We start from the raw sequence: 15,330 nt of genomic DNA on the forward strand, positions 1-15,330 counted from the left end.
AAGTCATGGATAAGCGACATTAGTGCTACCAAAGAGGATCCCGCATCGGCAAGGTACACTAGGGTGTCATCCGCATACAGCGACACCTTTTCTACTATTGATCCTCTCTGAAGGCCCTTAATGGAGGTCGAGGCACGGACAGCCGCCGCGAGCGGCTCAATGGCGATGGCAAAAAGTAAGGGAGATAGCGGGCAACCCTGACGTGTCCCACGCCCAAGAGAGAAGGAGGAGGAGATATCCAGGTTGGTACGTATTCTGGCCGAAGGCTCCGCATATAACAGTCGAACCCAGGCCCGAAATCTCGGACCAAACCGCATCCTGCCAAGCAGAGACCACAGAAAGGGCCACTCAACCGAGTTGAAGGCTTTGTGAATGTCAAGACTGAGTACGTATTCAGGAACTACGTCCGATGCACTGGCCGTTATGTTCATGAATAGACGAGAGATGTAAATGTCCGTGGCTCTACCCGGCACAAACCCGGTCTGGTCAGGATGGATCACAGAGTGCACAACCCCGTTAAGCCGCATCGCCAGTACCTTAGCCAGAATTTTAACATCTATCGTGAGGAGTGAGATAGGTCTATATGAAGAAGGGGACAACGGGTCTTTGCCCGGCTTTAAGAGCAGTACTATCAGGGCCTCCCGAAGTGACTGCGGAAGCCGACCCACCTCCAAGGATTCCCCGTACATATTAAGGAGATGAGGAGCCACCGCATCGGCATTATTTTTATACCAGTCTATAACTAGACTGTCCAAACCCGGTGTCTTCCCCAGGGGCATAGATTTAATAGCCTCCACTATCTCCTCAGCCGTAAGGGGCGCATCAAGGGCTTCAGATTGTGAGGGGGTAAGAGAGGATAATGGAATCTGGTCTAAGAAGGTTGCATACAATAAGGGATCAGGAGGACAGTGGGGGAGTAGAGGTCTTGGTAGAAGGCCCGAAAGACCGAGTTGATCTGAATAGCATCGGTCACCGTATCCCCTCGATCGTTTAGGACACCAGGGATGGAGACTGTGGGGCGCTCAGCCCTTGCCAGATAAGCCAGCAGTTTACCATTTTTATCACCAAACTCAAAAAGAGCCGCTTCAGTAGCAAAAAGCTTTTTTCTCGTGCGCGCTTTTTGTAAAATTAGGAGATCTCTCTGGGCCCTAGACCATTTCCTCTTAACCTCCTCCTCCCCTGTGCGCGCCACTTCCACCTCCAAGGAGTCGGCGAGGGCCGACAAAGAAGCCTCCTCTCGCCTGTATATGTTCTTTTGGGTAGTAACTCCCGTGACGTATGCCGGCCTAATGGTTGCCTTATAAGCATCCCACTTGATTAGTGGATCCGGGAAGTCAGAGTTATGTTCCCAATAGGAGGAGTGAGCAGTCGACAGAGCCTCCTGCACCACCTCAGAGGTTAGCCATCCGGGTTGCATACGCCACAACTTAGAAGAGGGGGGACAGGATAGTTGGAGGGAGACTAGCAAGGCAGAATGATCTGAGATCCCTCTACTGGTGTATGAAATTTCCCCAACACAGGGCAATAAATCAGGAGATGCAAGGGCCAGGTCGATCCTTGAAAAGGTACCATGTACCTGCGAGAAGTATGAGTACTTCACCATTTGCGGAAACCTCCAGCGCCAAACATCCTGTAAATGGAGAGCAGCACACCAGGCGTTGAGCCGGGCGGAGGCCGGGTCCACACCACTCGTCCTGTCCAAGGAGGGAACGGGCACCGCATTAAAGTCGCCAACCACCAGAACGGGGTCTGCAGGGAAAGAGGATAATTGAACAGATATGACATCCAGGAGAGACTCAGAAAAGGGAGGGGGGACGTACAGTGAGACCAGGGAAAACGACAGTGACTGACACACACAATGAAGGATCACAAATCGGCCAAACTGGTCACACGCCACCTGAGAGACCGTTATAGGTAAAGCCTTAGAGATGAGTATTGAAACACCTCTAGAGGACGTGGAGTAGGTGGCATGATATCCCTTGGCTATCTAAGCCCTCTTCAGAGCCAGGGTTTTCTGTCCAACCACATGAGTCTCCTGTAAACAGATGATGTGAGGAGAATGACGTTTCACAAAGTCCAGCACGAGAGCCCTCTTAAACTTAGAATTGAGGCCCCTCACATTCCAGCTGAGTACCTTAAGGGACGCCATTGCATGGGCTATAAGAATATATAGGACCTAACCTAGCCACCGGCCGAGGGGAGAAAGGCGCAGCAACACACACCACCAACCACTCCACCAAACACACAAGACAGACGAGAAACAAACACATAGCATAAAACACATGAGAAACAGAAACATCCTAGTCAACCTGACTGGGTACCCAACTCCCTGTCTAACACTACAAAAGTATAAGTGCAGACCTTAAACCCTAACTGAATGCTAAACTATGAGGCCAGTTGCAGGCAGAGGACTCCAACTACAACTAAAAAAAAAAAAAAAAAGGAAAACTCACACTAGAGCTACCCCCCCTAACCAAGTAACTAAGAACAACCCCCCCCCCCCCCTTTATTAAGGCATATGAAACAAGGAGCAAATAGTCAACAGAGACCCATAGAATATCTAGCGTAGACTGGCAGTCTCTGATATGATGACAGCCGGAACATCAGGAATGGGCAACAATCCCAACAGTATGCTCCTCAATCAGCCGGCAAAACCCACGGAGCCGCCTCCACCCAGTCCAGGGCGGCCGAGGGTGACGTGAAGAATTTGGTGGTATTACCATCCACCACTCTCAGACGAGCAGGATACAGCATGGAGTATTTGTAGCCTTTGGCACGGAGTTTGTTGCGGACTTCCGTAAATTGAGTTAGCTGTTTCCGTATTTCCACGGAGAAGTCAGGGTAGAAGGACACTCTGCTATTGTCAACCACGACATGTCACTTCTTTCGGCGGATAGCGGAATACGCCGGCCCATAGAATGGTGTCTATGGAGCCGGCGGAAAGGCGCGCGGCCGGACATACTGCGGAATTCCGCGGACATTATCCGCGGGAATTCCTCAGTATAAACCTACCCTAAAACCTGCAAACGTTATGCCCTAGTATGGGGAGATTGGGTGGTGTGGGTATCTGTCAATAGGTTTTACCGAATGTTCAGGTAACTATAGATATGACCAAACCAGATTGATTGCATTCATGGGCCCTATTTTGATTTAATAGGCCTTGTGCATTTTACCCACCTGTTGTAGTTGTGTCCATAGTTACCCAAACTTCTGGCAACAGGAGCAACTGCATACCGACTGGGTGAGTAAATCCTAGTGACACCCTTTAATCTGAGGTCCATTGCTTGAAATACTAGCTAAATCTGTTGTAAGATATTGAGCTTCCTCTGTGCAGGGAGGAAGCCATCAAGTGCCACAGCCCCTTTAAAAGTCAGGAGTCAGAGCGTTACCAATCTAATATGGATGGAATATTCTAAGGATAATCCATCAGTTTTTAAAGCCTGGATAACAATTATATAATTATTCCGATATTACATAACATATAGTCAGATCTGGATGTGTACAATTACTTTTCACACAAGTCTTAAATCTAGAGCGATAATAAAAAGCACCTGCCTTGGAATGATCGCGTCATTCACAGAGATTACAGAGTAGACAATCCATCAAATTTTGGGAACAAGTAAATTAGATGACAGGTGTTATTATAGTCTTCTCTGATAGTACAATGCCTGCATACTATACAGGGTTGATGACAAGTCATATGCTTGGGATAGGAGCCCAGCACTGAAGAGTAAAAATGAAAAGTCTAAAGCCTGGTCCAGACACAATGGATTTACAATCCTGCAGCAATTTACCGTACAGTACAGAGTTTCTAAAATTTACTAGGAAAATGAAATGTATTAAAAGGACCCATAGACCCCATTCACCCAATGGAGGCCAGAACAGGAGGAGCAGACCAATTCTGTAAAGAAATCAGAGAACGCTGCAGATTGTTTGATTTTCTGTAAATGTATACAGTGAATTCCATCCATTGCTATGCATCATGTGAAACATGACAAAGCGTAGATTTGATCTCAGGCTTAGTAATTATCCTTACTGTTGTAATGCTGTGTTCACATTACAATAATGGTTTCTGTTTAAAATATTCTCCTGATGAAACCCTGCAACATATCCTGTTGCATGTCTATACATTTGGGTATGTCACTCATAGGACATATTGTACAAAAATAAAAAATTATATTATATATCACACACACACAATCTACCTTTTTCACTGTGTACCATGTAGTGGCATAGTCAACTACAAAAAAAAAAAAGTTACCCATTTATAAATAATAAGGTCATGATTATGACAGCACCTGTTATCCCATGCTCAAGCCCTCATTTACACCTTCACATGACAGTGACAACATGCCCACTCCGATTTTAGACATGGAGATCAACATCTAAATACTGCAGACTCATGTTCTCCTCAAACACATTGCTATCAAAGGGCCAGTTCACACTGAAGGATCAGCGCTGAATCAGCGAGGAAAGTGTTCTCATGGAACTCCATGAATCCGCGAGGATGGTGTTCCTCCCGGAATCACCTCTGGTGGAGTTTCACGCAAATTCATTTTTCATTTGATCAAATTCATTCTTTTTTTTTTTTACTTCCGCACTGAATTTCCGCGAGTATTGCACTCAATGAAATTTGGCTCTGCATTTTATTTTCAGACGGAATTTTCAGTGAGGAATCAGAGCTGAAATTCAGCGCTGATTTCTCAGTGTGAACTGGCCCTAAAGCCGAGTGACGGCTCGAAAATGTATGGATGTAGACAGCATGATGTGTGGCTATGACGCAATATTTTGTTGCTAGGTCACTAGAAACTGAGAATAATGTATGACTGCTTAAAAGAGAAGTTCAGAAATAGTCAGTGACCTTTGGAGTTCTATCATTTCGTAAGAAATTCCCAAGATAGATGAATACTTTTGCAGTAATATAGTATCCACAGGTATCAAGAGATAGATGTACATGTACACTGAGCTCCATTTATACAGTTTTATTTATTAGGCGTTAGGCAGTGCCCTGCCAATCATGTGAAACCTGGAGCAAATCCATGACAAAGTCTGCATCTGAACTTAAAGGAGAAGTCCAGCCCTGTTAAAAATCTGACAGGCGGCAGAGGCAGGAGTGAAAATAACAAGTAATCTTTGCTTACTTCTGCCTGTGCCCATGATAAGCAGGGCGACTGGCCCTGGGACCCCATTCCGAAGGGAAACCCCCCCAAGCTGTGAGGACGGGTCTATCAGCCGGGTCGTGACGTAGACTCTGGTGGAGATCCCGGAGCCCTGTGGGGGTCCCAGTAAAAAGTCCTTCCATCCAAGCCATGAATAAGATCAGCATCTGCTATGCCATACTCATTGCATTCATTTACCACACCTTCACATGATGGTGACCACATGGCCAGCACAATTTTATTTGTGGAGATCAACATCAAAATACTACAGACTCCTGTCCTACTTCACATACTGCAATCCAAAGCTGAGTGACAGCTCTAATGGTGCGTTTACACAGAGAGATTTATCTGACAGATTTTTGGAGCCAAAGCCAGGAATGGATTTGAAAAGAGGATAGTCTGTTCCTGGCCTTGGCTTCAAAAATCTGTCAGATAAATCTCTCTGTGGAAAAGCAAAATAAGGTATATGGATGTAAGCAGCATGATGTGTGGCCGAGACTATGACACAATGTTTTGTTGCTAGGTCACTAGAAACTGAGAATAATGTATGACTGCTCACCAGAGAAGAAGTTCAAACATAGTCGGTGACCTTAGGAGTCTCATAATTCTGGAAGAACGAACCAAGATGCAAGCCTTTTTTCCTGTATTACTTATTAGTAAAATACTACCCACACTTGTACACTTTCTTAACCCTGTAAGTGAATATACATTGTATACACAATATGCAGTGAATGAAGGTATGCATGGTCTAATAGCAGGTGTCTTTGTTCACATCTGGTAAAAACTAGCACAGTATTTATAGGAAGATTTCATAGTTTAGCATTGTGATCTTTTTATTTGGCATGTCTAGCAAAAGAACCTATCACCAGAGATGCCCATGTTGGATCTCCACAATCACCTTCTTCACTACAGAATTGGTTGAGATCCAGAGTAGCTTGCAATCTTCCTTTGGACTCAGTCCAGTGCTAATCTAACTTTAGGCTATGTTCACACAACGTATATTTTCAAAAAAATGCGGCCGCAGAAAACCATGTCAGTGCACACTATGGAGGAAGCGGCTCCGGCAGCACGGATGCGCCCGCATCAGAACTCTGCGGCCCTAAAGATCATCCGATGATCTTTTTAGAGAGTGGCCGTTCCGTGACCCGGCCGGGTCACGGAACGGCCGGTCTCTAAGTACTGCAGTGGTAGTTTTCCAAAAAACGGTTGTGTGATTCCAGCATTAGGGCCCGTTCACAGTGAGCAGAAGTGGCAGAACTTCGAGCGGACAATTCTTTGGGCGGAGAGTGGAGGCATGCGAGAAATCCTATTGAATCATTTAGACAGGCAGAATTTCAAGCAATGTCCACGGCGTAGGCTCCGCTTGAAATTCCGTCAGTTTTGCCCAGGGTGAACATACAGCTCCTGGAGTAAGAGGTGATTTCTCTCAACTGTCTTGTGATGGGAATGATAAGTATGTAGGTGGGAGAGCAGGCCAAGACGAAAGAATGAACAAGGTATTTCCTAACAGGCCACCTACTTTCACATTCCTATACTGTCCTAAATTCCCCATTTATACCAGGTGTAGCTAGAAGCATAAATCCTTTGACAGCTGACCTCATTCTGGTTGGCAGGTGTTAAATCTCTCTGCAAGGTTATTTTCAAGACCTTATTTTTATATATCAAATTAAAATTATGTACCCCAGAAAAAAAGTGTCAACTGGTGTCAGACAGTTGTGTAGAGTTGTAAATTACTCTCATTTCAAAAAGAAAATACAAGTCTCCCAGTACTTATCAGCTGCTATATGTTCTGCAGGAAGTGGTGTATTCTTTCCAGCCTGACAGTGCTCTCTGCTGCCACCTCTGTCCATGGCAGGAACTGTCTAGAGCAGGAGAGGTTTTCTATGGGAATTTCTCTACTACTCAGGACAGTTCAAGCCAGTGACAGAGATGGCAGTGCAAGCACCATGTCAGACTGGAAAGACACACCACTTCCTGCATGACATACAGCAGCTGATAAGTACTGGAAGGCTTGAGGTTTTTTTTTTTTTTTACAAATAATTTATCAATCTGTATAATTTAATTACAACAGTTATACCCTTTAACAATTCCAGAACCATATTATCAAATATAAGGTTACAACACAAGATAACATTTTTGCATTTCTTTAGATCTCTCCTGTTATGGCCTGATGGACCTGATTACTATGTATTATTATTATACAGAATTAGGAGTTTGGGTGAGCCACAATGTATCTGATCCATTAACGTAAATACCCTATGAGCAATGCTTAGTCTGTGTTTTTGAGTTACCCGACATTGCGGCGCAGAGACCGCCCGACCCCCCAGTGGAGCCCCGGATACTTATCCTTTGCTGCAAGTCCCGCTCCTGGACGAAGATATCGCTGTCGGCAGCCCTGCGCGCGCGCTCCAGAGATGAGTCTGACGCCCATAGAGAATGACGGCTCCAGTCATTCTCTATGGGCGTCACACTCATCTCTGGTAATTAGCATACAGCGCGCGCTCACCTTCCGATATCTCTATCCGGGTCCAGGAGAGGGACTTGCAGTAAAGGGTAAGTATCTGGGGCTCCACCGGGGGGAGGGGGGTTCCCTTTAAGGCAAAATGTACAACTAGGCACCTTGCTTTTTTTTTTTTTTTTTTTACATGAACAGACACAAACTGCTCTGGCCCCCAATGTAGCTATCTTTAATGGAGCTGCATCACAGAGGGGAGGGGGTCTCATAACACTGGGGGTCGGTGGGCCTGCCCCCAGTGCTTCATGCCCGGCTTGTGCTGGGTAATAGACCAGTGCCACATGCAGGAGCTGGGCATTAGTTCCAAAAAAAAAAAAAAAAAAGGACCATGGCACCCAGGGGCGGATTAACTTTACTATTGGCCCTGGGCTGTTCACCAAGCTTGGGCCCCATAACTTACTGTAACTATGGTGGCACTAACTTAAGTCTTTTTCCTCCATAGTGCAGCCTGTAAAGGACCTGTGGTGAGATCATTGTCACATGATAAGGTCCTTCAATATTTTCTCTAATGTTACTACATTGTCTCCTGGATGCAGTTTTGCCCTGATTTGTGCAAAATTGCGGTAAAAAGCTGCGATTTTTATGCAAAGCATGGCTGAACTGTAGTCTGGAGATAATACACCACTGAAAGTATAAGTCTGTTTGGGGGGGGCCATGGGCCCCTCAGGAGCTCAGGGCCCCGGGCTACCGCCCGAAACGGACCTGTTATAATCCGCTACTGATGGCACCGGTCTGTTCATGTAAAGAAGAAAAAAAGCAACCAAATGCTGGACCTAGTGATACATTTGCTTTAACCATTTACATTCTTCAATTGTGGTGCAACAACAAACAATTCAAGATAGTCCTAGGAAACACTAAGACCGCATGCCGTCAGGACTAGGGATGGTCCGAACCGAGTTCGTACGTACCCAAACCATCCGCAATGATTACCACTGTCTGACCGCTCCGTGCAGCGGGCGGATCCAGCGGGAGGACCGCCTGGAAAACTGGGATACAGCCTATGGCTATGGCTGTATCCCAGTTTTACAGGCGGTCCTCCCGCTGCACGGAGCAGGCAGACAGCGGTAATCCGATGCCGAGCGTTCGGGTTCAGCCGAACCCGAACCTCGGCAGGTTTGGACCATCCCTAGTCAGGATACAATGATGCCCTAACAGCATAAAATACACACAGGAACCACAACAAGCTACTCTATTGAAGTGCACTGTCATTGTTAGAGTCTGCAGAGTCCATTAGCTGCAGGCTGTCACTGTACCAATATGTGTCTTACTGGAAACCCTAACAACAAGGCATTATATAGTATAGGAACACTGACTCTTTATCTTCTTACTTTTATCTAGTTCCAATCTAGCAAAGAACTAAGCGGGGCGATTGCAGCTGACCTACTCAAAGGTATGCCAAACATCCTAAAGCAAGATAGAACTACAGATCATTACCCAGTGCCCTGTAATCCACATTCTAGTTTACCGAGAAGAGCCCAATATGCCACATGTTACAAAAAGATGTCCCAATGCATAATCTGTGGTTTCCCATTGACCTGCAGGTACAACTACTATCACAAGTCATCATCATGCACAAATGACCATGCAGCCTTAAAGGGTTAAATGACAAATTCACTTCTGTTACATCTGTATACGTTTTCTAGTTTAAATCTTGTCGCTTGGAAATAAACGCATGCAAATCCGAGCATGCAAGCAACATCTGGTAGCGGCTGTACTTTTCGATGTACTTACCCGGTAATGAGCCATTAGTGTCCATTATTGTGGGGAAACACCGCAGTCAGCAGGGTGCACAGTCAGTGTATGAGGGGTTCCAGTGTTCACTGCCTCCTAGTTACAGGCTGCTGTCAGGAGGTCTCTGGCTGTGTGCTCTTGTTATGGGACGCAGGGTTTATCCTGGTATGTGTGTGTGTGACACATACATTTGGTCCAGCTTTTCACTAGCAATGTGAACACGCCCATCCCAGTCCATCCAGTCTGCTGTGTGCACACTCAGCTGCAGCACAGAGCTTCAGTGTTCTCTGCTCTGACTGTGTCTCAACATGTAAAGTTATGAGACTCCTGCTCAGCCTCGCAGATCTGCACTTAGTATAAACCTACATTCCCTTCTTTTTTTAGTGAAATATTTGGACATAGATCCATTCTTTAGTATGAGATTACATTGCTATTTTAGGGAATCTAATGGTGCGTTTACTCAGAGAGATTTATCTGACAGATTTTTTAAGCCAAAGCCAGCAACAGACTATAAACAGGTCATAAAGGAAAGAATCTTTTGAAATCCATTCCTGGCTTTGGCTTCAAAAATCCGTCAGATAAATCTGTTTAAACGCTCCATTAGCCGCTGTAAGCTCTTCCCTACTCCCGTCAATGAAATCATGCGGTTCACATGCAACGGCAAAGCAATAATACATAAACATAAGGGTATAAATGATGGACTGCACCTGCATGGTTTTGTTACGTTAACCCTTCAGGGTGGTGACATGGTGATTTTAGTGCTCTCGCTGCTGTTATTGAGCTCCTGAGAGTCTTCTCCATGGTGCACAGCTGATTCTCATTCTCTTCATTTCAGAGGGTGGGACCAGGGCTGGGCTGTTTGCCAGTAATACTTTTACAGGGCTTCCCTGACCTCTCTGGCCGGTCACCGAATAACACTGACTCCTCTCTGCTATGAAATGACATAGGCTAGGAGAAAGTACACAGGACCAGATAGACTGGCACTGTGCTGGGCAGTATAGCACTAGATGTATAGGGAAGAGTTACTGACCAGATGCTATATGAGCAGAAGAGAGAGAAAAAGCAGTAGCATTGCAACTAGGGATGAACGAATTTATAGATCTAGCAAAGCACTTTGATAGGCTCGGCGATCGACTTGTCAGCTGGCTGCCTTTGAACTCGGTGCCACTCCTCTCCAGGTGCTTGAAAAAGCTGGATCCAGTCCTGGGAAACTTTTCCCAGTTATTCAGGATTTGATCCAGCTTTTCTAGGCATCCATAGCAGAGTGGCACAGAGTTCAAAGGAAGCCGACTGAGGAACCTAGCAAAGTGCTTTGCTAGATCTGTAAATTTGCTCAACCCTAATCACAGCAATGAAGGGCTTACACTAAGCACTGGGCTGCTGCTGACAAGCTAAACAGAGGGTGGAGAGGAGAACACTGTGGACATACACTGTGGACATACAGCAGTACATAATAGTAGATACTAGTATCTACACAAGGGACAGCTGCCCTGAGCTTTATGGATGATAAGAGATGACACTGAAGCCATGATTTACCTTTGAGGAACATCTTCAGCAGACAGATACACAGCCAAGGCTTTCTCTGGATCTCTCTCCAGCACATAGCACATGATAAGCCCCGCCCCTGCTTCCTGTAATTTGTCCTGGGCTGTCTGTTACTGGGGACGAATTTCCACTGACAACAGGCAGCGGACAGCAGATTTCAGAGAAGTGAGGCACCTAGTGGCCAAGATTTTAGAGCTTTTTTTACATCTGATTTACAGACGTTAGGAATCACATAGGCTATTACATGGAGGGAAGTTATTTAACATGACAGAGGCCATTATAAGCTAGGAATGAGTTTGAAAAGAGTAGACTCTTCCCTTTAGTCCTTCATTTATGATGTTTCTGGCTTTGTAGTCAATAACTAAAAACCTGAATGTGTGAACACATGCTAACAACAGGTAATTCCTTTAAAAATTATGCCTGGTCCCTGCTGTTAATATTCATGGGGACTTTCATACATGCCACTTTGAGGCAGTCTTTGAAGCCAATGTTGGGGGTGGATGATAAAGGGAAGAAAAGATTCTACTTCTCCTATTCTAAAGCCACAGCTAATTTTTGCTGACTCTTCCCATAGCTGGGCTGTCCCTTTTTATGGTTTTACACATTCAGAAAGAGAATAGAAAAGAAGGTGGAGTGTGTGTAATAATATAGAAGTACTATGAAAGAAATGTAATAGAGGAAATAAGTTATGTTGAAATTATGAAGAGAGGTAGCCAGTAAATAAATAATTATTGATATAATCTGTAGACTACAGGGTGAGCTGAAAAACTAATGGACCAGGCCACTGGTACAATTGTGTTAATGGGGAATTTTAAAGGAGTACTCCAGCGAAAAAAAAATCTTTCAAATCAACTGGTGTGAGAAAGTGACAGAGATTTGTAACTATTAAAAACCCACAGTCTTCCGGTACTTATCAGCTGCTGTATGCCCTGCGGGAAGTGGTGTATTCTCTCCAGTCTGACACAGTTCTCTCTGCTGCCACCTCTGTCTGTGTCTGGAACTGTCCAGAGCAGTAGCAAATTCCCCCAAAAAATCTCTTCTGATCTCCAGACTGGAAAGAATACACCAATTCTTTTGCTGGAGTACCCCTTTAATAATCCAGATATTTATTAGGGTCATGGTTTTATTTCAGCAGCAATGGGGAAAAGATTTCTGCACTCCCCCTGTGAAGACAGGAGGTGTGTGGCCTTTTATGATGTAACTGAAAGGTCGCACAAATGATACAGCACTCAATTACGCAGCACTGCTCCCATGATAGCTGAGCTATGTAAAGGCTCCATGAATGTGCACCAATATGTTAGATCTGCAGTCATGTTGAGCCTAAAACCCATAGATTGGAAGTAACTGCTGTCAAATATAAATACAAATACTTAAAGTGTACCTGTGACCCGAAAAGAAAAAACTTTTGAAGTAACATGTCAAAAATTTTTATTAGTCACTTTCTGCATGTTCATACCACGATCAATCATGAGAACGAGCTGCTACATGCCTCTTTCCCTGCTCGGTGTGAATGTTAGCGAGATGACCTCCATAGACTTACATTATTGCAGGCATCTTAGTCACAAGTCATTGGCAATACACTTTCAGTAAACTATGGAAAACTCAGTAATCCAGCATCTCCAGCATCTTGTGGTAAGGGTTATATCTCAGACCAGTGCTGAAACTGCTCAATACTGCTATGTAATGCCCTCCATGGCCAGTAGGTTGTCTTACCTGCATTGGGGTAGATGAGTGCTGTGGTAAATTATACCACCTGTAGTCCCTTGTCATAACTGATGTAGCCCATGGTTCACTACTGGGGCCATTTTGTATTCAACTTAGCTTTGTAGCACAGCACAGTCTATGGAAGTTGTACATAAGGTACAAGCGTGCATTGTAAATAACTGTAATGTTATGCTTCTTGGTACTAATAACCTGTTTGCATCATATGTCCTAGAGGAAGAAAAACTGGGAGGGTCACTTGTAGATAAGGATCAGGATGTACTTGTTTAGTGCTCAGAGGGTTCTGCGGCTCCAAATAAGATCAAAACCGGACAATAGGCATTCCAGATGATGCATTCAACATTTGTTAAATAAATAATTTTTTTACCAAAAAGCCACTGATAGCAGCAGCATTGTGGTAGTCCCAGTATACTATTACACGGAACGATAATCGGCCGAAACGGCCCGATTCGGCCGATTATCGCTCCATGTAATAAATATAACGATCAGCCGATAACGATCATCGGCTGATCGTTGATATAGGTTTGGATCTATTTCCGTTGGGCTCCGACCGTGCACCGCTATGTGTAATAGCGGTGCGCGGCCGGCGACTGATGATATACATTACCTATCCACGCTCCAGGGCTGCTGCTGCGGTCTTCTTCTCCCCGGGTCCTGCACACTCTAGCTTCAAAGTGGCCTGTCAGCTGATGCATCCTAATTCACCATAGCCAACAATGGAGCGTGCGGCCCGAGCCACACGCTCCATTGTGTGACCTGTCAGGCTTGTGCAACCGCTATTCAATGAAAAGCGGCTGCACAAAACTGACATGTCAGTCTTTCGTTCGGCCTCTAGGGATCCCAGCCGGAGTGTATACTATGTGCATATGCATTGCACATAAGTTTTGAATTAATCACGGCCATTGTCGCCAATCGGCAACAACGGCTGTGATTCATTCAAAACTTACGTTGTGTGAACATGGCCTAAGGCTGGATTCCCACGACCTGTAAGTTACGGACTCCTGCGGAGTCCTGACAGTGAAGCTGTGGATCGGCATTGGGAACTCTCAACATTTAGGTACCATTTTTATGCCGAGAGTTCTGAACCTGTTCAGTTCTATGTAATTGGACAAACAGTAGATTAAAAAAAACTAACATAAATAATATTATTTTTCACAGCAATATTCAATAACAGTAATAATCCAAGTGTACATTAGAGGCAGGTGTTGGATCCCTGACAGTCTCATATTGATGGCCTATCAAGATGATTGTTCCTTAGTTTTTATAGACTGGATAACCCCTTTAATCCTAAGGATGCTATTTTCCTGGATTAATTCATCTATCAACATGAATATTTTGTGCAAAGCGTCATTGTAACCTAATGTGTAAGTATAATGTTTCTGTCACTGCAACAGTCATGTACTATTGTAACCCTGAGGACATGTCCACACATTTACTATTCCTCATGCACCACATTACTAAAGTTTGGTGCACGGCAGGTACATTTATTCAACTTATTCATGTTTCGAGGTTTAGTTCCTGAAAAGTGGGTAGAGGGATGTATGTTTCTCCAATGAATTTACAAGTTTAAAGGGTTTTTTGTGCAACTTTTGTGTAAAGTGTAAATGGCTTAGCATTTTTGTACCTGGACAGGGATTTACTAATCAACCTGCAACAACATAGTGAATGACACAAAAAATACAAACCTAATCCTTGCACAATGCAGTTGGCATGTTGGACTCTCAGCAAACAGTAGATTCCCCTTAACATGAGGCTTAATAAACAGTGTATGAACATAGGCTGATTGTGTGTGTCACCCACCTAGTTCCCGGTTTCTGGTCCTCTAGCTTCCATCCCAGGACTGCTGCTTACAGCTAGGGCCAAACAGGCCCTCCCTCCCTCCCTTTGTTACTAGTGGTTGGGGGTGGCGGGGTCACAGCAGTGGGGCAGGAGTGGGGTAACATGGGTTGGGGTTGTCATTGCAGCCATGGCAGGGGGGGGAGCTCCTTGTAGTTGGAGGCAAAATTGATGGGGGGATGGGGGGATCATCGTGGGGTATGACCCTCCTCCTCAATGATGATTAAGAAATTTTGGGGGGTCTGGCGATTTAAGGGCTCTCACTGAAGGTGTATCACCAGAGAGCAGAGGTTGGCTTGGGAGCCATACATGGTTAAATGGTGTCTCCGAGTCGGGCTGGGCGTCTGGAGGCAAAATTAATGGCAAGAATTAGTGCACAAAGTGGGCGTCAGATCTTTTTGGGGAACTACAAGGACCTCCTCTACAGCTATTCATAGGAAGTTTTGATAGGATGTTTTTGGTACAATAAAAAATGTTTTGATAAATGTTTTGTATGTTTATATTTAATAAAATTTGGCTGCTGTGGCCATATTTAGCCAAAAGGACGAGACTCTGTGTCTTCTTGTGTGTGTGTGTGTGTGTGGGGGGGGGGGGGGTTATGGCTGATAGGGGAGGGGGTAGGGGTTAAAAGGTTTGGTATTGTGGGGCGTGTTCTTGCGGACCATACTCTACAATACCAAAGTCATGCTATTTGCTGCACTACACTGCTGATTTTAACTATTGATCTACAGCACCAGGACAATGCGATACACTGAGTTACAATCAATCAATAGTTACAACAAATGAAGTAGTGCTACAAAAAGTCACAGTAAAATCCAATTC

The 15,330-nt window shown here is 44.9% G+C and overlaps 1 protein-coding gene across 1 annotated transcript in view; it reads right to left on the reverse strand.

The window, feature by feature from the left end:
* PLCD1 (phospholipase C delta 1) overlaps positions 1–9,573 on the reverse strand; it is an 89,702-nt gene extending 80,129 nt beyond the window's left edge. Inside the window, exon 1 of the mRNA XM_069958825.1 lies at positions 9,406–9,573. Coding sequence (XP_069814926.1) covers positions 9,406–9,430 — 25 coding nt within the window. The 5' untranslated portion in view covers positions 9,431–9,573. The remainder of the gene's footprint in view (positions 1–9,405) is intronic.
* Between the last annotated feature and the right edge of the window lie 5,757 nt (positions 9,574–15,330).

Source organism: Dendropsophus ebraccatus, chromosome 2, assembly GCF_027789765.1.
Source record: "Dendropsophus ebraccatus isolate aDenEbr1 chromosome 2, aDenEbr1.pat, whole genome shotgun sequence".
Classification (NCBI taxonomy): Eukaryota; Metazoa; Chordata; class Amphibia; order Anura; family Hylidae; genus Dendropsophus; species Dendropsophus ebraccatus.